Source organism: Hoplias malabaricus, chromosome 5 (assembly GCF_029633855.1).
Source record: "Hoplias malabaricus isolate fHopMal1 chromosome 5, fHopMal1.hap1, whole genome shotgun sequence".
NCBI lineage: Eukaryota > Metazoa > Chordata > Actinopteri > Characiformes > Erythrinidae > Hoplias > Hoplias malabaricus.
Genome location: NC_089804.1, coordinates 54,017,803 through 54,041,635, shown reverse-complemented (window position 1 = coordinate 54,041,635; position 23,833 = coordinate 54,017,803). Strand labels below are relative to the sequence as shown.

Here is a 23,833-nt window from a genome sequence, read left to right as displayed (position 1 = left end):
CATTCATTAATGCATACATGCAACAGATAAATTGGGTCACGCTGCTGGAAAAAACATGCTTACATAACGGCTAACATAATGAAAGCCAGTTTATATGTTTTTATAGAATGGAAATATTTATTCTTGACAAGTTTGGGTCTGCCAAAGTAGAACTGGGGTAAAGAAGAAGTGCAAAGTTAAAATGTGTGTGTGTGTGTGTGTGTGTGTGTGTCATCCAGTAAGAGTGGGCAGTTTACAAGGCAAGAGAATGTCAGAGTGGGCGCATTCAATGAGAGCTTTCTCAGAACCCCTCAACAATGAGGGACAAATCTCTCAGTGTAAGCCACACACACCAGGGCCTTTGTGAAAACAACAGTGCTCTGATACACGGACATGCTCACAACATGTGATAACAATATTTAATCTAGGGTACTTTTTAAAAATCAAAATCATACTTCAGTTATTCAACTTCCAGTTAAGAACAGTCAACAACTAAATGTAATATCGCTGTTAAGTGTGTACAGTATTACAGTGAATGATCACTGGATTAGGAACACCTATCTACACTCACTGTCCAGTTCAGCAGCTCCACTGACCATACAGGAGCACTTTGTAGTTCTATAATTACTGACTGTATGCTCAGCATACTTTCTTACCACCATTTCACACTGCTCGGGACTACCACTTAGGGTGGTGGATCAGTGCAGTGACCCTCCACGTCCTTTCAGACCCACAGTGAAGAGCTGTCTTCTCACAGTGGAAACATAGGCAAGCAGGTACTTGATCTTTTATCTAACTTCCTCTGAAATACATTTAGTTCAGTGAGATATTTTTAATGTAAAAGAGAAAAGCAGAAGCTGAAATTTAATCGGTGACAAACTGAAAAGTGACCTGAGTGTATATCATATAGTTAAAGAGCGCCCTCTAGTGGTCTCATGTGAGAGGAAACAGTGCTAACTCTTACTAGCAGAAATTAGCAATACCAAACCATGGTTTCTATATTTTACAGGAAAAATATAAACAAGGAATCATTTATAAAGACCAATAAAGTATTTTTAAAACATTGTGTGTCACAAAAACACATATAAATAGGGCTTCCTTAAGTCTGTGATTTTTAATCTAACAGTGTATTATGAAAATCTAAAATATGTATCATGTTATTATATATAATGCAATAATTTTTCTCATATTAGACACATTTTGATAAATAAAATTCTTAAAATTATGGTATGACAGCTCTAAAATATATATAAATGCTGCTGAAAATGAAGCATAAGCTAAAATGTTTAGGCTTAAGAAAGGTAGGGCCTATCTGTGTACCTTGTATATATGTTTTGCACATTTACAGCTGTCTTAGCTCCCAGTAGGAGACCCTAATGTCCAGGGTGACGGTGGGGGGAGTGCATGGCCTAAATTAGCACTTTTGAAAGAGTAACCTGAAACCTTGAGCATTCAGTTTTCACAGATTCACACAATTCAGGCATTTGACCTTATGCACCCTCAGCTGTAACTGTAACTGTAAGCTGTAGCTGGAACTACCTGTAACACTGTAACACAAGTACAGACAAGCACACTTCACTGACCCTTCTATAACCTCGGGCCACTAGCTTTCCTAAGATACTATATATCCACATTCATTCATTCATTCATTCATTGTCTGCAACCACTTATCCAGTTCAGGGTCGTGGTATATGTGTATAAAAATTATTATTGAAATGCTAAAAAGATTTTTTTTAATATTAACTTAAAAAAGTAATGAATCTTTAACCTGTTGATGTGTGTGTAAAATGTACAAATGTGAAACAGGATATATTTATTACTCTTTAATTGCTATTATATGAGTATTAACTGATTTCCACAGATCCGTTGTTTCAGTCTCAAGCTAATATGTTAGCCCTGTGCTACCAGCTGGTCACAAGTGCTCCAGAGCAATACCATGTATTTTTACATTTCTAATTGGCACTAATTCAATTTAAATCAACATTATGGAGCAATATAAAAAATATGAAAGCATGAAAATGAATACTCCCTAAATAATGAGAGGATCTAGCAATACACTGAGGAAACAACTGGCTAGCAATCAATAAAATGCTAACATTTAGCATAGCAAACAGCATCACCTAAACATTGTCATCACACAAATAAGTGTGGTATGAATAAACAGATAGGAACCTGCCACAGTAGTAAACATCTGTCCTGACTGTTTAGGCAAGCTGGATCACAAATCCTGAGTTATCCAATGTCAATTAATTCCAGCAGCTAAAGGAAGTGGAAATTATCTATACAGCTCATGTAAGAAGGGCTTAAGTAGAAATTCACAGGTTTTAGAGTGTTTCAATTCAAGCAGAGTATATTTTATGATACATTTTATAATGCAAGCAATTATGCACAATGGTCAAAGGTTTATTCGTCTGTTCATCTGACAGATATGTTTTTACTAAGGGTACTAATGAATCAGTTCTGTTTTGCTGCAGTACCCTCTTCTGGCAAGGGTCTAGATTGTGCGGTGTAATCTAGATCGCGTAGTGTTGCTTAAAGATATGTTGGTTTCAGCCACACAAACCTAAGTTATGTTAGGTACAGATAGTGAATGATTATTAGTAGATGACAAATACCAATCTCATTCATAATACATTTATCGTGTACCTTAGCCCAATGCTGGAGGCTTTATTATCCAGCCAAAAGTCTTGGGCCTGGTGACATTGTGAGCAAGTATGTCCACAGTGTGTGCATCTTAAAGTAGTTATAAGGAGTATCTACAAACATTTGAGAATGTAGTGTAGATGCATTAACAACAAATACTACCAGCAGAGGGCGCGTGTGCGCAGAAACCCCAGACACTCCTCGCTGCATTTTGTGATATACAGTATGTATAATATGTAATTATATGAACACATAAAACTAAAGCTATAACGAACGCTTCATCAGTGCCAGTCAGGACGTCATTAACCTGCTCTTTATGTCTCATAAGAATAACTAACTACTAAAAAACTAATACTGTGGCCCTTGTCAAATGGCATGATTTGTTGATTTCCTTTCAGATTTGACCACAATGGAGCAGTCCAACTCAATAGACTGCCAAGGGGCAAAATACGAGCTAATAGGCCATCATAGAGCTACAGGATATTTATTATTTATATATAAATAGGGTGACGGTTAGAAGTTTGGTGTGATCTCCACACGTTGGTGGATTAGCTACTCAAATGTGCCCCTAGGTGTGACTGTGAGTGTGTGTCGCCCTGTGAAGGCACTCCCTCCAGGGTGTGTTCCTGCCTTGCGCCCTCGTGGACAATGGTGGAGAGGCATGCTAATTTTTAGCATCTAGCTCCTCAATTGTTTTATTCGTTTGTTTAAATTAAACTCTAAAGGGTTGTGAAAAATAGGTGGTGGACAGTAACTATGAAAATGTTATTCGTTACTGTACTTAAGTATTTTTTCAAGTATCTGTACTTTACTCAAGTATTTCCATTTTGGGTGACTATTTACTTTTACCTCACTACATTTCAACGTCAAATATATTACTTTTTACTTTTAAATTTGCCGTGTGTTTTGGTTTAAAGTCTTTAGTGTTCCTAAATGAAGAAGAGAACACCATTTATGCTTTTGCATTGACTCAGTGCAGAGCTACAGGATAGTTCACATAGGATAGTACACGCAGTATAGTACAGGATAGTACACGTAGTCTGCACAAGTGTCCTATGCCATTTTGAAAGTTTATACTTGTGCGTTGGCGTCTGCATCACTCTGCAATTACACCGCCAAACCACTAGGGCTGAATTTCAAATATCTTCAACCCTATGTAGTAAACAATGCATGGGTGTAGTGCTTTTTAGATTTGCGAATCTTTAAAGTGCACTATTTAGGAGGTGTAGTGTAGAGGATTAAATATTTCTGTACTTTTTGACTTGAGCAACTTGAACCATGTTCGTCTGACTGCAGACCATTCACAGTTGTTTCTGGAGAGCTGCGCACCAGGCCGCGCTGCCTACGACATAGGTTCAACACAGAAGCATAAATTGGGCTTAATAGTCAGAAGACAGTGACCTCTGTTGGTTTGGCGGGGCAGCACCTTGAGTGTATATAATTGTTGATATACATCATTCACTGTATTTAATCTTTGGTCATTTCTGCTGTGTCCAGTGTCAACAAATCACAAATTTAATGACATTCTATTAAAAGACTGGGGAACCAAGAATGGCACTAGAGTCTTTTCACCTACAATGTGTTAAGCATGAGTCTTGTTACAAAAAATTAAATTTGGACATTGGAGCCATAATACGTCATGGTATTTTTACTTTCTAAGTACATTTGAAGGTAAAAACTTTTTACTTTTACTCAAATGGAGATCTACAATTAAGACAATTAAGGACAAATAGAGATGTACAATTAAGGAGTAATATTTTGTCTTGGGTATCTGTACTTTAACTCAATACATGGTTTGTGTACTTTGTCCACCACTGCCAAAAATACATATCTGCCAACACCTGTTGTTCAAAACTGGTATAACAGCTGTGTTAGCTATAAAAACATATTTGGGAAAAAAATTGTGTGCTTTTTATAGCTAAAATTGTACAATCGATTCTAGATATAGTTTTCAAATGTTTTGTTGTGTATGACATGAAGAAAATAAATAATAATGTGGAACTTCTCTGGAACCTACTTTAAACTTATTTTCATTGTGCTCTTCAGGGCTTCTGTGTCTAGAGGTCCTGGCCACTGAAGCACAGGTTGAAATAGGGCTAACAAAATGAGCAATCTATAATGGGTACCTGTTTGGGCAAATGGGGACAAAATGGACAATGACTGTAATCAAAGTAATAAAATAAATATATGTCTATCCCATGTATAATCATATTATCAGAAATATGAAAGGCCTCTTCTTTTTAATATTTGCCTAGTGAGCACTTCTCTTTCTTGTTTTAGGTGGAGGGAAGGAGAGACATGGCGGCCATGTTGGATCACCCCTAGGGGCAGATTGGGAGTGAAGTATCTTGTCAAGGGCAGAGGAAGGACATTCGAAACCCTGTGCTATGATTTTAGGTCTGTCTCTCTGATGGCCTCTGTCCAGCTCCAGCTTCACCATGTTCCAGTTCCTGGTGTCAAGCTTCCCAAAAGCTCTATTTTTCACAAAAAAAAAAAATTCATCTTGTGATCTCTATATTGAAATGCTTTCATAAGTCCTCATGCATGGACCTTTGCCCACAGTGTGGCTAGGCTCACTTGGTGGTGCATTCTTGAGAAGAACAGGGAGTGGAAGTGCAGAACTTGGTGCTCTCTTAAAATATATGCAGGCTATATTTAAATATGTCCTGCTATCTATTTACTGTTTGCTTTTTCCCTCTCCCTTGCAGCAGCAAGTGAAACAGGATAAGACCGTGCCGTGCCTTAAAGCCGTTGGAGGAATGTCCTAGCTCTGGAAAGCCCTGCAGTGATGCCTCATGGGACACAGCGTACAAGGCTACTGACCCACAGTCACATTTTGCCATCTGTGGCTTATTCTTGAAGGCCTTGATTAAGATAGTCATCTCTAATCGTGTTTCTGCATTTGAACTTTCACTGAGGCTAGTGAAAGCAAGAGAAATAATCTTTCCCCCTTAAAAATAAGGGTGGAATCAGAGATCTTGGTATAACACTGGTTGCCTTTGCACTAAATTGCCATTGTACAGAGGACATGTATCTGTATTATCTCATCTTTTGTGAAATTCTTGAGATAGTGGGTTCAATACCAGTAGTCCATAATGATTCTGAATAAAACGTGTTTAATTAATTTACATTGAACATAAAGTATTTGTTTGCTTTCTCTTATAAAGTTGCCATTTTGTCAGCACGTGTTTTTGTTGGACAATGACAATTGCATTGTTTAATATTAATAAAATTGGCCATAAATACATACACCATTCATCATATTTGCACACTCATTGCTAACTACCCCCAAAAAGTTACATAGTGAGGTTTCTGCAGTGCTGAGCCCAGAATGGCAATAGCAGAGTCTCTATTCTCCCTGTAAGAGGTCAGTGAAGCATCTCAATGATTTTGAAGCTATAAATGTTCTTTTAAACATGGCTCTGTCTTAGACTGCCACATCTGCCACAAGTATATTTGCAGAATTTACTACTAGATCTGTCCTGGTCAACCTACTCAGTGTGAAAAGACTAAAGTATTATAGGTAAACCCTCAATTGTTTTTTGAGTGTGACTAATCCACATGTTACTGCAGAACTTATTCAGCAGAAGGTCAATTCTGCTGACCATATTGGTGCACTTTGTAGCTCTACAATTACAGACTGTAGTCAAACTGTTTACTTTCAATACTTTCTTGGTCCCATTTCACTGCCATTTAGTGGTCATTACCCTCACAGAGCATGTATTATTTGGATGGTGAATCGTTCTCAGCATGGCATTGGCACTGATAAAGTGATGGTGTGTTGTGCTGGTATGAGTGGATCAGACACAGCAGTGCTGCTGATACTTTTAGGGTCACTGCTGGACTGAGCCCACCCAACCATAATATCCAGCCAACAGTTACCACATATGAATGAGGTTTGCTAGAGTTTCAAAAACGATGCCCGCTCACTGTCCACTGTATTAGACGTTCCTATCTTGTGGGTCCACACTGTAAGCCCATGGGCCCTTTACAGTAAGCCAACTTTAAAGGCTTTAAAAAACACATGAAAGGACATTATTATTTTGTGTCCAGCAGTGACATATTAGTGTTTAAAAATATACACCAGTGTAACACTCTCTAACTCGCCACCAACACATCAGTGTCAGTGTAGTCCTGAGGTTTATCCACCACCAAAATATAGTTTGCTCCTTGATGATTGGTGAAAGGCGCAAGCATGCAGAGCAACAGGGGAATCACAATGGGTGCATTCATTCATTATCTGTAACCACTTACCCAGTTCACACACACACACACACACACTCATACACTCACACCTACGGACACTTTTGAGCAGTCAATCCACCTACCAAACGTGTGTTTTTTGACCGTGGGAGGAAACCGGAGCACCCTGAGGAAACTCCTCACAGACAGTCACCCGGAGAGGGACTTGAACCGGCGACACTACCTGATGTTCCACCGTGCCGCCCCGCAATGGGTGTATAAACTAGGTCATTTTATCTAATGTTATGGCTGAACGTTTTGTTTCACTTTCACCACCCCGAGGGGTTTCACCCTGACAATGAACAATTTCACACCATAACACTGATTTTATTTTACATTTCAGTTTTTTTTAACGCAGAACTTATGTCTAGAAATTAATATTACACGAATAATGAGCGGAATTACTGTTTCACCTCACTCTGCAACAGCGCCATTTTTAAAATTCCAGTTTTAACGGATCAGCGCGAGACCGATGTAACGGTAAATGGCTCTATTTTTATTTTTCTGAGGTAAATTAATGGATAATCCTCTTAATAAACTGAAAACATATACTGTTTTAGCGATTTTAAAAATAGTTTATTTGAATTACAGTCACAATATGTACTATTCGAAGTATATTTATATGACAATAACATGACAACTGCTAGGATTAGAAGCAGCTGGCTAACGTTGCTAATGGGGCAGTGGTCTAATCGCTGAGGAGGGCTCGGTCCTGGGAACATGGCTGAAGGAATCTATACCCGAAAAGCTTTGCGGGCGTCGATGATGCTGCCACAGAGGAGTTCAATGCAGAGGTCAGGTCATACATCGAGTGGTTGGTCAAACAAACCTCTAATTCCAGAGTGTGTCACCGTTTGAACGTTTAAAATGACATTCATTGTAGAAAAGCGAATTTGTTCCACACAACCAACGTATCTTTCCCTTTGTTATTCTGGGATGTTTTGGGTGGGAGAATACAATTCCTATCCTTTCAGGAAAAAAGTCCGTTTTGGAGACCTTACTGATCATATGAGCCGTTACGTCGCCTTCCAGTTGTTTTTAAATGTAGCTACTTGTTATTGGATGAATGGTTACTAATGCCCACACTTGCCTACACTTTCTTGTTAAAGTGAATTAGATGCCGGCTAAGGACATTAATAAATCGGAACTCGGCTAGACTTTTCGTTGTAATCTGCCGGGCTTCCCCAGTTTGAGGGATTCCTTCTACGTCAGCACGACGTTCGAATGCCTCGGAGAAAAAAAAACTGTCTCAAACCACAAGGTGCGGAGAAGAGGAAGAGAAGACAAGAGAGCGTAGAAGAGTAGATCTTCATCAGAGAGAGAGAGAGAGAGAGAGAGAGAGAGAGAGAGAGAGAGAGAGTGGAAGGAGACGAAGGAGGGGGATCTACAACTGAAGAGAAAGTCTGCGGTGGAAAAGGAGGGCGAGGATCACTTCAGCTGTTCTCTGACACAAGAAATATAGAAAGGATGGAAACTGAGGGCGATGTCTGCTATCTATCCATAGTCTAGCTTTCAAATTTTACTATACATACACAGAGAAAATGACTCAAAATACAGTACATTGCTTTCCACTGAGAGTACATGGAGAATTACACATTTCTAGAATGTACATTTTTTAGTGTTTTTTTTTTTGTGTCAAAGAAATGGCAATAAATATCTCACTCTAAACGAAAACATCTACTTTTTTGCTGTTTTTACATTGTGAAAAATGTACATGTTTCAATGCGAATACAACATAACGACATGGAATAGCACCTCTTTACATTAACATGCATAAATATTAAAAACAAAATTGCTTTCACCTGTGAAGTTTCCAATTTTAGATGGATGTGTTTTTCTCTTTTTAATGTACAGTGATAATACGTGCTAGTCCATGTATTGTACTCTTCATGGAAAGCAACACACTGATGAAAATGTAGATTTATCAAGGCCATCAGACATAGCCATACTCAGTTCAGTGTCAAATTGTCATGTCAGATGTGTGCCAAACTTTCACAATATTAAACATGAGTGTGAAAATGTTGAGCTACATGTGAGTCACTTGTTATCATATGGAAATCCAATCTGTGGATGTACCACAAAGACAGTATGTTTGAGAGAGAAAGTCCCGTCACAGGAAGAGTGGGCCGGCTGTGTGGGAATCCTAAACCAAAGAAGGCAGCACTGTTTTGAGGCCTGTGAAGAGAAATTGCTTTCTTGCAGCACCTAACAGACAGTGTGCTGATGCATATGATAAACATGTTTGGAAAGGAAACGCACAACAGATAAGAAAATTCTCATTTCTATACAAGCATTGGGTAACACTGCTGTGGGTCATAACTGACTTACACAGATCTACCAAAACAGTATGACCACCTTTTTGTTTCCACACTCATGGTCCATTCCCTCAGCTCCACTGACCAGACAGGAGCACTCTGTAGTTTTACAATTACAGAGTGTAATCCATCTGTTTCTCTGCATACATTGTTTCACCCTTTCACCCTGTTTTTCAATGGTCAGGACACCCACAGACAGGTGTGATGAGCGCTGCAGTGACACTAAATTTGTCTTGGAAATAATGGATGGCGCTTCCTCCAGGCTAAAGAGGAGAGGGACCATCCATCTTGTTAATAATGCAAAGGTCAAAAGCCAGCATCTGTGATTATCTGTGGTGTGGTGGAGCATTAGTGCACATGCACATCTGTGAAGGCACTGTTAATGCTAAAGGATATAAACAGGTTTAGAACAACAGGCTGCCATCCAGATCATACCTCTCAGAAAAATACATCTATAAAAATAAATAAATTCATTCATTCATTCACTGTGAGGAGTGTGGTGTGTTCTCCCTGTGTCCGCGTTGGTTTCCTCCGGGTGACTGTCTGTGAGGAGTTTGGTGTGTTTTCCCTGTGTCCGCGTTGGTTTCCTCCGGGTGACTGTCAGTGAGGAGTGTGGTGTGTTCTCTTTGTGTCTGCGTGGGTTTCCTCCGGGTGACTGTCTGTGAGGAGTTTGGTGTGTTTTCCCTGTGTCCGCGTTGGTTTCCTCCGGGTGACTGTCTGTGAGGAGCGTGGTGTGTTCTCCCTGTGTCTGCGTGGGTTTCCTCCGGGTGACTGTCTGCGAGGAGTTTGGTGTGTTCTCTCTGTGTCCGCGTGGGTTTCCTCCGGGTGACTGTCTGCGAGGAGTTTGGTGTGTTCTCTCTGTGTCCGCATGGGTTTCCTCCGGGTGCTGCGGTTTCCTCTCACAGTCAAAAAACACACGTTGGTAGGTGGATTGGTGACTCAAAAGTGTCTGTAGGTGTGAGTGTGTGAGTGAATGTGTGTTGCCATGTGAAGGAATTCATTCATTCATTCAATGTCTGTAACTGCTTATCCAGTTAAGTGTTTCTGTGGGTCTGGACCCTACCTGAGCTTAAAGTAATTATTTGAGATCACTTGTTTTTATATTTGTTTGATAATTTGTTTTTTATTATCTTTCAGCTTGTAGCCTACTGTGCAATAGAATATTGTAGGTAAGTAAACATTTATTTATTGGTTTGTTTGTTTTAGGGCAGCCAAATTAGTGACTTTTTCATGTTGAAAAGAATTCTATTTCACAGGGAAAGCCTTATAAATACAGAGTTGTTTTCAGAATAAGTGGGCCATACCACATATTTAAAGCGATCACGCTGTAAGGAAAGCTGAGGTTTACAGCACACTGAGCCACAGTGAGATGATGCAAGCAGACAGCTCACTTCCTCTTTAGACGCACCAGTGTTTCCACTAGAGCTGGGCGACCCATTCCCACAAGCATGTCATTCAGGAAGCACAGAATTCAAAGAAATTAACAAGTAACCAATACATCGTAACTTGCCAATTAATAATTTGTTGTCACATTTGTAATCACATAGACCCAAACCTGAGGGTAAAACCCTGCTTTACTTCTAATGCCAATCAGTTTACAGAGATTTTACTCAAGCAATTTTGGTGTGTATCTATTGGTCTGGCCTTCATGAAAATTTCACATAATTCAAAGCACTCCTGTGTTGAAAATATGTGGAAAAATTAAGCTGGAAATATTAAATTGTGAAGAAAAGCCCTCCACCAACCAACGCAAAGTGCCTCTCACAGTCAACTCCAACAAACAAACAGTAACACCGCCTTTTCTTAATATTTCAATGCACATTGATCTTTGGTACGTGTGCAGCGTGAGTTCGGGACAGGTTTTTATAATTCAGTCTAAACTTGTAGGAGCCCGTAGGCTCCGGGTACGGTCATTGGTGAACGTGTAGGTGTGTTTGTCACACACCTTCTCGGTTTACACATCCTCCAGAGAAAGCACACTTCTGCACATTTCAATTCACAATTATAAACCTGAAATGTGCCAAATAAATGGCACATTTAAATACTACGTTTTATTGTTTTTAGATAGATTTCGGATAAGGCCATATTTGCATAGAGGAGATGTTTTCAATTGTATGATGACAAAGCGTCTGTCCCAAGTTGGTGAACTCTTTAAAGCACTGATGGGGATTTTACCAGTTCTCAGCAGTGTTTCCTCATCACTTCATATTCATCATCACATCCTTAAACCCCGTCTTCCCCTTTAGATTTAAACTATTTTTAAACCAAAACTCTAAATTTAGAGTCTCTGGCGCTCGGGTTGTCTTTGTTTTTTTTTCTCTCTCTCTCTCTCTCACTCTCTCTCTCTCTTTCTCTCTCCTTCTCTTTTTTTCTTTTTTACATTTTGTTGCGTCAATGGAATCCCGAGCGTGCGTCACCCCCGCGTGACGCAGACTCCCGCGATTGGTTGGCGAAGAGGAAAGATTCTCTGAGAGTTCCCTCCCCTCAGACGTCACGGCAAAACTACAGCAAGGGTATATAGTAAAAAAAAGGAAAAGTGAGACACAGAGAGAGAAAAGAAAAGGAGCGCGCTGAAACGTGAGGGAGACGCATCGGGCGCGAGCGAGGACGCCACACTCTGATAGATGGTGACCCACGGACATTATAACAGTCAGGTAAGAGACTGGGTTGTTATACCGCCTTATTATGTTTGGACTATTTTACAGGCTGTGATGCTCTGGTACATCATTAAACACGGTATAATTGCAGTGTCAGTCACGAAGCGTTGACTCGTGTAGAAACAGGAGGAGTCAGAATTAATAAAGAATTAATAAATTGCTTTGTAAAATTGAAAAAATGCTCATCCATGCAGCTTCTGAGACTGGTTCTCTTGGTCTGAAATAAAGGGCTTTATACAGAACCTATTTGTTATTTCATTATACACGTTGTCTAACCCAAACAATCAGTGCAGTGATTGGATGAATAACTTAAACACACTCAAATTATAGAAATAAAAATGCTTTGCCCGTCCTCATTCGTCAACACAATTCAATAACTCATTACGTCAAACTACATTGTAACTTTAATGTAATTTCTTTTTCTGTAAAGCACTTTGAATTGCTTCTGTATGAAAGGTGCTCTATAAATAAACTTGCCTTGCCTTGCCTTGCCTTACATGTGTACAATATTTTGTATCGTACCTCTTCAAATAAGCACCAGTCTTGGCTAGAACTCCTGGAGCAGAATTATTATCGCTTTAAACGACTGGGTTTTAATAATTCGCCTGTTATTAACGCGTAGGAGAAGAGAGCTACATATTTTTTTGGAGCTGAGAGCTTTAAAAACGAGCTTGAAGTTCGTCTCGAGCTCCAAGCGCGCGGCGCTGCAACAGGTGGGCAGGGCAAGCGCGCGGTCTCTCGCTCGAGCTCGCATTGTAGAGTGACACCGGCTGCTTTTGTCACTGCTACGATGCCGTTTGAGACTTACGTTTGGAAACGATGCCCGGTCTGACTGGCTCTGCTTTAACGTGTCTCATTCAAGACCAGCCCATTCTTTAAATACTTGGTGTGCGAGGTTTTTAAGCAATGGATTCAACGTTGAATGAATGTTTTACATTTGTTCAGGTGTATTCTTCAGGAAATGACATTTTTAATAATTCCTGTTTAGTTCCTAATGTCTTTTGCAGGAGTAGGCTTTTGTACCTTGTTCTGTTAGCCAAAGACCTTAAGCTTGAGAGTGAACGTCTTGTCACACTTGCAACAGCCAGATGCTCCTCGATAGAGGGCGCTGTTTTGCTACTTTCCGTGAGCGAGATGTTTAACTGACAGTTATCACGGTGGAAATAAAAGCTGACAGAAGTGATTACAGGAAATTAGTGTATGTCCTTCACCATCCTCGGGGTGCAGAGGGGTGTGAAAGAAAAAAAAAATCTTCAGAACTTTCTTTAACATGTGGTATTTCAAAATATTTGCTGCTGACTTTTTTAAATGAGTATATTACGCTGGAATGCAAAGAGAATAAAACCGAGATTTAAATAAACTCACTTTAGAGACGTTCAGCCTGGTTGTGGGTGTGAAGGAACATTGATCTTACTAATGTCCTTTCCGCTGGGGCACATCTGAGAGTCAGCTCTAGTCTCTCGTACATGTGAAGTTATGTAGACCAACAAATGTGGTATAAATAGTCCTCGCCCTAGAGGTCTGCTTTCCAGGCTTTCTCAGAAATGGCTCTCCGACTCTTAACTGGAAGATGGGGCTCATCTCTCTCATTGACGATTCTATCTGTTTAGAAACTCCTCAGTGTATTTAACGTTAAAACATTTGAATAGTTTCCCGAGCTATTTTCTTGACCCAAAACGTCAGACGCTTTAAAGCGAGCGTTAGGATGGAGCAGGTCTAACAAAACCTTTAAATGCTATAAAATAGCTTTTGTGGTTCTGCTCCACAGAAATGACCTGTGTTCAAAGTCAACATGGAGCCCAGTCCTATGAGAGCACCTTCTTCAACTCAGACTTTCTGAACCCTGACTTCACCTCCAGGTTGGCCATGGACATGAGTGATCAGAGAGAGCAGCTTTCCACTCCTTCCCTGCCGAGCATCACCTCACTGGTCGGAGGCTATGGATGCGAGTTCGATTCCTACTCCTGTCAGATCGCCGCTGCTGCCGCCGCTTCGGTACAAGACGCCTACAAGCTGGACGACATACCAGTCTACAGCTGCTACCCTGGAACTTTTACCCTGAGTTATATGGATGACACGTTGCACACCTCGAGTGGCTCAAACTGTTTCGGTAGTCCGACCTCAGCCCCTTCCCCATCAACTCCTGGTTACCAGCCTGCTGCTGCCGCCGCCTGGGATGGAGCTTTCGGACCTTGCTCTCCTGATCCAGGCTGCTGGGGCTCAGACAAGACTCCCCTCCACCAGGCACCTTCGTTCTTTACTTTTGGCCCCGTCACAGGGAACGACATGTCTCCTCTGGGGCAGCTGCAGCACCAGATGCCTGATCAAGACCCCTTCTCTCCGAGCCCACAACAGAGCTTCAGCCCCCTCAGCCTGGATCACAGCAGCAAGGATAGCTCCACACTGTTGGACAGTCAGGTGTCTCCCAAAACCAAAAGCCCAACAGGGAATGAAGGGTGTTGTGCGGTGTGCGGGGACAACGCATCCTGCCAGCACTACGGAGTCCGCACCTGTGAGGGTTGCAAGGGATTTTTTAAGGTGAGTACAGAGCCTTTAATCAAACCTTGGGCACATCTGGGCTCATTCTGTATCCACAAATTCAAGCAACACTGTTTTAATACTATCCCCTTTTTGTGTTTTTGTAGCGCACAGTACAGAAAAATGCCAAGTACGTGTGTCTAACCAATAAAGACTGTCCAGTGGACAAACGGCGGCGAAACAGGTGTCAGTTCTGCCGCTTTCAGAAGTGCCTGGCCGTAGGCATGGTGAAAGAAGGTATGTATATATATCAATTTCAATAACAGAATTGCAACAAGATCATTTAATGATTGAATTGCATGATTAAACAGAACTTATCTGTGTGTTCCAGTTGTGAGAACAGACAGCCTGAAGGGTAGAAGAGGTCGTCTGCCCTCTAAACCGAAACCAGTCCAAGAAACAGCATCCGTCTCATCTCCTATGAACATCATTGCCTCTCTTGTGTCAGCTCATGTGGATTCAAACCCACCTATCGGAAAACTAGACTATTCAAAGGTGAGCCCATGTACACACAGAGTCTATATTAGAACAGCCTGTTTTATAGATCACATCGATCACAGAATGAACTTAGTTTCAACCTGTTGCTGATTACGTTTTGGTGCATTCTGTTCAGTATCAGGAAACCATGGTGAGCCTGTCTGAAAAGGAGGACGCTAATGACATCCAGCAGTTTTATGACCTGCTGACAGGGTCTATGAGTGTGATCAGAAAGTGGGCGGAGAGTATCCCAGCATTCACTGCCTTCTGTAAGGAGGACCAAGACTTGCTCTTTGAATCAGCCTTCGTAGAGCTCTTCATATTACGGTTGGCTTATAGGTGCAGTCTAATTTTTGATCATCGTTATTTATTATGGAAGGAAACAATCAGACGTGGAGTTTAACGTTTCCCTGGTTGTAATAGATTTCCTTCTTTGCTCTCGTTTCAGATCAAACCCTGAGAAGGATGAGCTGATCTTCTGCAATGGGGTCGTTCTTCATCGCATGCAGTGTGTGCGGGGGTTTGGTGACTGGATCGATTCCATCATGGAGTTCTCCCAGAGTTTACATCGTATGAACCTTGACGTGGCTTCATTCTCCTGTCTCCAAACGCTGGTCATCATAACAGGTGGGTGTCACACTTCCTACTTCAGGTCTAGTATCTTCCAGTTTGACCTTTCTCTAACTTACACGATACTATGGGAATCATATTGGTGTCAGTAGGTGTTAAGAACATGTGAGAATTTAATGCTGGTCCATTTGAGAAATATCGCTAAAATGAGATATTAACGTATCACTTCCTTGTCTTCAGACCGCCACGGACTCAAAGAACCCAAACGTGTGGAGGACTTCCAGAACTGTCTAATCCCATGTCTGAAAGAACATGTTGCCCCAGAGTGCCCCAGAAGTGCCCCAGAAGCAGCCCGGCCCAACTATCTGTCACGTCTACTGGGAAAACTGCCCGAGCTCAGAACACTGTGCACACAAGGCCTTCAGAGGATCTTCTACCTTAAACTAGAAGACCTTGTCCCACCTCCTCCCATTGTAGACAAGATCTTCATGGATACTTTGCCTTTCTGAAAATGGCTGGAGTGTTACAAAGACAGCTGAGCTGACAGTTTGATGAAGGACGTAGTCTAAATATGAACAAAACGTAAAGCTATACATTGGGAGCACATGTTGAAGGATGGAAGGGCCTGCTATTCTCACCTGTCCTGGAGTTAATTTAATGAACGATGAGGGTGTATCCCAGCCATTTTCTCACAAGAAGAATATCCGACACATTTAAAGAGTGAAATTACGGACAGACTTGCAGCAGAAGCAGCACTGCAAATGTTCCCCTAATAATTCAGGAAATGTGCTTTGTTTTACTTTATTTACTGCGCCAATCATTGACATTTTGTTAGGATGACACGGTCCCTGTGTATGATAGATATGATGAGCAGCTTGTACAGAGGAGGAATCAGACCCATAATTTCATGCTTAAACAGTATTACAGCTTAGTGTATTCCATTTATATGAGCATATATTTCTAAATCAACGGTGCTTAAAAACACACCTGTGGCTTTATGAGTAGCTAGAGAGGCCATGGACCAAACAAACGTTGTTTACTTGGACATATACAAAATTACAAAACAAAAGCCTTAACTATACTTCAGTCAAAACAATGCTTTGTCAAAATATTGCACTGAGGTGCAGACACGAGTTGAATTCGAGTGTTGTACGTTCTTATGGGACAGAGAATTCAAATCCCAGAAGTGCCATGTGGAGAGAGAGAGAAGATCAAGGACTCCTCATCCTCCCATTTGCTTAATAAAGCATCCGTTTTCAGGGATTTGTTGTCCTTATGGCAGAATAAGGCACTTGGTATTCTTCCCTGAATGCTCCTTCTATATATTTTTAAGGTCAGTGTATTTTTACATTTAAAATGCAGGATTGGAATAGGTTTAAACCGTGATGTTACATTTCTATCACATAACATCTGATGGCATCAGGTGAATGACCCAGTGCAGCTACTTTACAAGCACTCAGTGCAGCCTCGTATAAGAAGCCTGAACATTGTCACAGACAAACGTATTTGTTTCTGATTGCCAGCCTGACGTTAGATTATACATATTTGTATGTACTGTATGTACAGAGAAGGCTAGAGTTTCTATATATTTTGTCTTTTGAAGAGAAAAAGCTTGGGCATTATGGTGTTTTTTGATAATTTTTATATTCTTAGCTATGTTTTATCTCTAAAGTCTAATGTTGTTCATCATTATACATAAAGTGAATATAAAATCAGTTCTATGCATTTCAAACTTTTTACCCCACCCACAAAATAAAATAAAAACCAAACACTCAAATGGTCATGTGTTCTCTGGGTTTGGAAAAAAACACCACAAGTGAGCCAGTAGAAAACCGCAAAAAACTTTTGCTCAAATAAAAGTAAAACCCAAACAATTGTGACTGGTGCCATATATTTTCGCATGTGCTTCCCCACATACAGTGAGGGATATTGACTTTATCCAGTTACTTCTGCTTTCTTTTGTTAGAAAGACAATGTGTCCAAAGAGCAGTCTGCCTTTTCAGAGCATGACACTTTTATCCCAGCGAAGGGATCGTTTTTTCACGTAGTGAGGCCATACATTCAGTCCAGAAGACGCCCATAATCAAACAGAGGATAGGTTGCGAGGATACTGGTACTTTCCTGTGGACTTCATCATTGTGTTTAAGATAATGCGAGACCTTTCAGCTTTGGGGTTTTATTGTCTTTATGTCCACGTTTATTCATGTTACGTTTACTCTACATCGCACCTGGTTCATGGACAACATTTAAGTTACTGACATTGATAAGATCCTGAAGGAAACTGCAGAGTCACAGTCCTATACAACTGCACAAGTAGTAGACTTTAATACATTGTTAAGTATAAATAGGGTGAGGGTTACAAAAATAATATTAACCCTAAGAAGAGTCTATATACATAAAAACAGGGCTGGACAATAATCTAATATCAATACACATATATATAGCAATATAAAATAACAATTATATGATTTGTAAATACATTTGAAATATTTCAGTATACTTTATTTATATCAAGGGCGGCACGGTGGCGCAGCAGGTAGTGTCACAGTCACGCAGCTCCAGGGGCCTGGAGGTTGTGGGTTCAATTCCCGCTCCGGGTGACTGTCTGTGAGGAGTGTGGTGTGTTCTCCCTGTGTTTGTGTGGGTTTCCTCCGGGTGACTGTCTGTGAGGAGTGTGGTGTGTTCTCTCTGTGTCTGCGTGGGTTTCCTCTGGGTGACTGTCTGTGAGGAGTGTGGTGTGTTCTCCCTGTGTCTGCGTGGGTTTCCTCCGGGTGACTGTCGGTGAGGAGTGTGGTGTGTTCTCCATGTGTCTGCGTGGGTTTCCTCCGGGTGACTGTCTGTGAAGAGTGTGGTGTGTTCTCCCTGTGTCTGCGTGGGTTTCCTCCGGGTGACTGTCGGTGAGGAGTGTGGTGTGTTCTCCATGTGTCTGCGTGGGTTTCCTCCGGGTGACTGTCTGTGAAGAGTGTGGTGTGTTCTCCCTGTGTCTGCGTGGGTTTCCTCTGGGTGACTGTCTGTGAGAAGTGTGGTGTGTTCTCCCTGTGTCTGTGTGGGTTTCCTCCAGGTGACTGTCTGTGAGGAGTGTGGTGTGTTCTCCCTGTGTCTGTGTGGGTTTCCTCCAGGTGACTGTCTGTGAGAAGTGTGGTGTGTTCTCCCTTTGTCTGCGTGGGTTTCCTCTGGGTGACTGTCTGTGAGGAGTGTGGTGTGTTCTCCCTGTGTCTGCGTGGGTTTCCTCCGGGTGCTCTGGTTTCCTCCCACAGTCCAAAAACACACGTTGGTAGGTGGATTGGCGACTCAAATGTGTCCGTAGGTGTGAGTGTGTGTGTGTTGCCCTGTGAAGGACTGGCGCCCCCTCCAGGGTGTATTCCCGCCTTGCGCCCAATGATTCCAGGTAGGCTCTGGACCCACCGCGACCCTGAATTGGATAAGGGTTACAGATAATGAATGAATTAATTATTTTATTGGACAGCAGTGATATGATTTGACTAGTAGAGTTTTGAGGTAGTAAAACTGTCAATAAAAACAAATAAAATAACAGATAAGGGGAGATCAGCAGTGTCCCTGCAGTAAGGAGAGCCTCGTTGTAGAATCTTGCACTGGGAAGAAAAGATCTCAAACAGTACTCTTCATCACAACTCAGCTGTGGCAGTCTGTCACTGAACATGCTTCACATAGATATTGATATAATGTACTTTTTGCTGCAGTAATAATTCCTATTCCTCTGGGAGGCTTTACACTAGATGTTGAGTATTTCTCTGAGGATTTGTCTGCATTCAGCGACATAGGGCAGGGACTGGTGTTTGATAATTAGCTCTGCATGAAACCCCAGGGTGCACCTTAAATTAGCTGATTTCACTAATTACTGTTGGTGTGATCTAGCACAGTGTAAAGATTCTGAGAGTGAGAGCTGTCTTGTTTTCCCGTGTTTCCCGTGAGTCATATAATGACTTTTCTCTGACATAACAACAATGTGGAAGCTGATTAAATGTAAAAAGCCTGTTTGTGCAACACTTCAGTTGTTTAGAGGACGATCTGAGGCTTGTAGCAGCCTATCCCTTCCCCCCCATGGTGTGTTTGTATGTGAGGAACACTCCTCTTATCAGGTTTCACCAGCTGATTTCATCACAAGCTTGTAGGACATGATTTGACTTTGAGGCATTGGGGTGCTACAGGCATGTCACACAGCTCTAAATGAGGGTGAACCGACGATCCACGGACCTGCGGTGCCTGCGGTGACACGTTCAGGTTTCAGTCCATGTAATTTAGCAACTTGCTGGCCTTTTCACTTAAACAAACTCACACAAGTTTGAAACCAGCAGCTCCTGCCAGAGACTGACCCAGTCACACCATCCTGCTTGGGTGTCACATATCCCCTCAGGAACATGTGGCCTAATTTTGGGGCACTGTAATTTGCACCAATGACACCACACTGTGCATGTGGTGAATGTCATCTATAAAGGAACTGCAGCCTTCACTGTATGCATTCAGCAACGGCCATGGGGTTCAGGGAGCACCCCTCAATGTCATGCAGGAGGTCACAAAACATTGCATATATTTCATACCTGTTATTGCCACCTGTTTTGCATCATGTATATATATTTTTTAATATATATTATATTATTTAATTATAATATATAATATATATCACAGTCACCCGGAGGAAACCCACGCAGACACAGAGAGAACACGCCACATTCCTCACAGACAGTCACCCGGAGGAAACCCACACAGACACAGGGAGAACACACCACACTCCTCACAGACAGTCACCCGGAGGAAACCCACACAGACACAGGGAGAACACACCACACTCCTCACAGACAGTCACCCGGAGGAAACCCACGCGGACAAAGGGAGAACACACCACACTCCTCACAGACAGTCACCCGGAGGAAACCCACGCGGACAAAGGGAGAACACACCACACTCCTCACAGACAGTCACCCGGAGGAAACCCACGCGGACACAGGGAGAACACACCACACTCCTCACCGACAGTCACCCGGAGGAAACCCACGCGGACACAGGGAGAACACATCAACTCCTCACAGACAGTCACCCAGAGGAAACCCACGCAGACACAGGGAGAACACACCACACTCCTCACAGACAGTCACCCGGAGGAAACCCACGCGGACACAGGGAGAACACACCACACTCCTCACAGACAGTCACCCGGAGGAAACCCACGCAGACACAGAGAGAACACACCACACTCCTCACAGACAGTCACCCGGAGGAAACCCACGCAGACACAGAGAGAACACACCACACTCCTCACAGACAGTCACCCAGAGGAAACCCACACAGACACAGGGAGAACACACCACACTCCTCACAGACAGTCACCCGGAGGAAACCCATGCAGACACAGAGAGAACACACCACACTCCTCACAGACAGTCACCCAGAGGAAACCCACACAGACACAGGAAGAACACACCACACTCCTCACAGACAGTCACCCGTAGGAAACCCACACAGACACAGGGAGAACATGTAAACTCCACCCAGATGGGACTTGAGCCCAAGATCCCAGCACTGAGAGGCGAACGTGCTAACCACTAACCCACCGTGCCGCCCAAGTTGGATGGACAAACTCCATAAACGAATACAACATTATTCACGATGGCAATAGCTTCCAGTGCCAGTCTGATGTGTGTAAACGTGAGACTTTTCAGCACTTTGGCTTTGAGCTGTTGTCTTTTGTGAATATGAATCAGTGAGAGTTTCCACCCTCTGTATTTGTACAAGGCTTGAAGGGACAGATGGGTAGTGACAGAGGAAATCCTATGTTGGGTATTTATAGCTCATCATTGTGGTTCGGCAACATGATCTGCTCCTTTCATAAAGCAACAGAGTGGCACCCTGACAGGAAATGGTCTATGTTTATCCACCTTTATTAAGAAGATTCAACACTAGAAATTATTTCAAGACAGCTGCCATTCAAGGCCCAGGTCTTAGTGACACATCAATAAATAAATAAATCAGAGTTGAGTAATAGATTTCATGGTTGTGCTGCATGTACAAATAAAGGGTCAAAAACTGTAAATACTATTGATTTGCATTTGCAGTTTAGAGCTTTTAAATCAGTGTCTACGCTTTATTTTTAAAGATGTATAAGTACATACTACAGCACTTTGCATAGCTTTGCAAAGCACTAACAACAAAGATTGAACTTGCTGACTATTCACTGCCAAAGAGTGAAAACAGATTCAGTGCAAACGAACGAGAATCCTGTGCTGAATGTCTGCGTTGACGCCATTTTTAGAAAACTGCCACATTTGTCATTGTCTTACAGGACATTATGAACTCAGATGGCCGAACGTGGTGATCTGTTATGAAATATTCTGTCTGGTATGGCAACCTAATAAGAGCATCTGAAGGACATGTCAGCTCTCTAATGAAAAAAAAAAAAATACCAGAGCTCATCCAGAAGGAGTAACTGGATAAAGTCACTATCACTCCGATTACAGCTATTATGTGAACGCAATGTACAAAAATACCTGTGGTGTCCATGACTGGCCTGCTCTGTGCTCAGCGGGCATTTGTTCAAAACCATGCAGAGAACATGCAAGAAATATGGAGGATTTGCCTTCTGAAAAGGGCTAAAATTACAGTCAAAGCCTCTGATGCCCCCCCAACCCCCAACCCTGCAGGCCACCTCACACAATCAGTCTTGGGGACATGGAAGGATGAGAATTCTGGGATAATAAAAGAGAGTGACAGCAGGGTTCAGGTTGCAGGGCCACAAGTCTTGGCTCTGGGCCTGCAGTTGGTTCCTGGCTACACCGCTAGTTCACCCAGACACTGAGGCCCTGTCCACATGTATCCGGATACTTTTGAAAACTGTTTTTCCTTCTGCTTGCTCAAAAATATCGTCGTTCTCAATATCAGGGCTTAAGTAATTTAAAAAAATCCACACGATTGAAATCTTTTTATTAAACCTTTATAAGGCACAGTAGATTAAACATAATTTGTGATATAAATTCCACATTACCCTGTGCACCAGTTACATTCTGACACATTTACAGACTTTTTCTGCTCATTTGGAGATTTGGAACATGTCGCTTCTACCTTTCAAACTAAAAGACACCCTGTAACGTAGAATAGAAGATTACAAAGCTGCAGATGTTAATGCATTATATTATGCATTTAATAATGTCCAGATTCATGTGGACAGGGCCTGACAGTGGAGCCGGAGAACCACACCTCCAAGGCTTTTGGCTGTTGCAAAAGTGAAAGGAATTTTCTGTATTGTTGTGGAGTTGCTTCTTCAGAACCTTATTGAGTGGCTAAAAAAAACAGGAAAACTTGTTCAGCTTGAACATGAAAACTATGTACTTTATTACGCTCCACTAACACACAAGCTCCACTACACTACACTGCACTAACACACAAGCTCCACTACACTCCACTAACACACAAGCTCCACTACACTACACTCCACTAACACACAACCTCCACTACACTCCACTAACACACAACCTCCACTACACTACACTTCATTAACACACAAGCTCCACTACACTCCACTAACACACAACCTTCACTACACTCCACTAACAAACAACCTCCACTACACTCCACTAACACACAACCTCCACTACACTCCACTAACACACAAGCTCCACTACACTACACTTCATTAACACACAAGCTCCACTACACTCCACTAACACACAAGCTTCACTAACGCTCCACTAACAAACAACCTCCACTACGCTCCACTAACACACAAGCTCCACTACGCTCCACTAACACACAACCTCCACTACACTCCACTAACACACAAGCTCCACTACACTACACTAACACACAAGCTCCACTACACTCCACTAACACACAAGCTCCACTACACTACACTCCACTAACACACAACCTCCACTACACTCCACTAACACACAAGCTCCACTACACTCCACTCCACTAACACACAAACTCCACTACACTCCACTCCACTAACACACAACCTCCACTACAATCCACTAACACACAAGCTCCACTACACTACACTCCACTAACACACAACCTCCACTACACTGCACTAACACACAAGCTCCACTACACTCCACTAACACACAAGCTCCACTACACTACACTCCACTAACACACAACCTCCACTACACTCCACTAACACACAACCTCCACTACACTCCACTAACACACAACCTCCACTACGCTCTACTAACACACAAGCTCCACTACACTCCACTCCACAACACACAAGCTACACTACACTCCACTAACACACAAGCTCCACTACACTACACTCCACTAACACACAACCTCCACTACACTCCACTAACACACAAGCTCCACTACGCTCCACTAACACACAACCTCCACTACGCTCCACTAACACACAAGCTCCACTACGCTCCACTAACACACAAGCTCCACTACACTACACTC

The 23,833-nt window shown here is 42.1% G+C and overlaps 1 protein-coding gene and 1 long non-coding RNA gene across 3 annotated transcripts; both read left to right on the top strand.

The window, feature by feature from the left end:
* The first annotated feature begins 655 nt into the window (after positions 1-655).
* LOC136696169 (uncharacterized) lies at positions 656-5,702 on the top strand. The gene is made up of 3 exons (XR_010802581.1): positions 656-755; positions 4,903-5,019; positions 5,331-5,702. It is a non-coding gene; the product is annotated as an uncharacterized lncRNA (long non-coding RNA).
* Positions 5,703-11,623: 5,921 nt separating this feature from the next.
* Positions 11,624-17,209, top strand: nr4a1 (nuclear receptor subfamily 4, group A, member 1). 2 transcript variants are annotated; one of them, XM_066672251.1, is made up of 7 exons: positions 11,624-11,833; positions 13,605-14,374; positions 14,482-14,611; positions 14,706-14,869; positions 14,988-15,190; positions 15,300-15,478; positions 15,662-17,209. In XM_066672251.1, the coding sequence occupies exons 2-7, from the start codon at positions 13,607-13,609 to the stop codon at positions 15,928-15,930; spliced, it is 1,713 nt and encodes a 570-aa protein (XP_066528348.1). In that variant the 5' UTR covers positions 11,624-11,833; positions 13,605-13,606; the 3' UTR covers positions 15,931-17,209. The 2 variants fall into 2 exon arrangements, with proteins under 2 accessions (XP_066528348.1, XP_066528349.1); XM_066672252.1 differs by having other exon boundaries at positions 11,625-11,833; positions 13,696-14,374.
* The last annotated feature ends 6,624 nt before the right edge of the window (positions 17,210-23,833 follow it).

Bases quoted from the DNA above. Each gene is read 5' to 3' on its own strand.
- nr4a1 (XM_066672251.1), top strand. From the start codon at position 13,607: ATGACCTGTGTTCAAAGTCAACATGGAGCCCAGTCCTATGAGAGCACC. The intron at 14,612-14,705 runs GTATGTATATAT...TGTGTGTTCCAG, and splicing joins CGTAGGCATGGTGAAAGAAG to TTGTGAGAACAGACAGCCTG. The intron at 15,479-15,661 runs GTGGGTGTCACA...CCTTGTCTTCAG, and splicing joins AACGCTGGTCATCATAACAG to ACCGCCACGGACTCAAAGAA.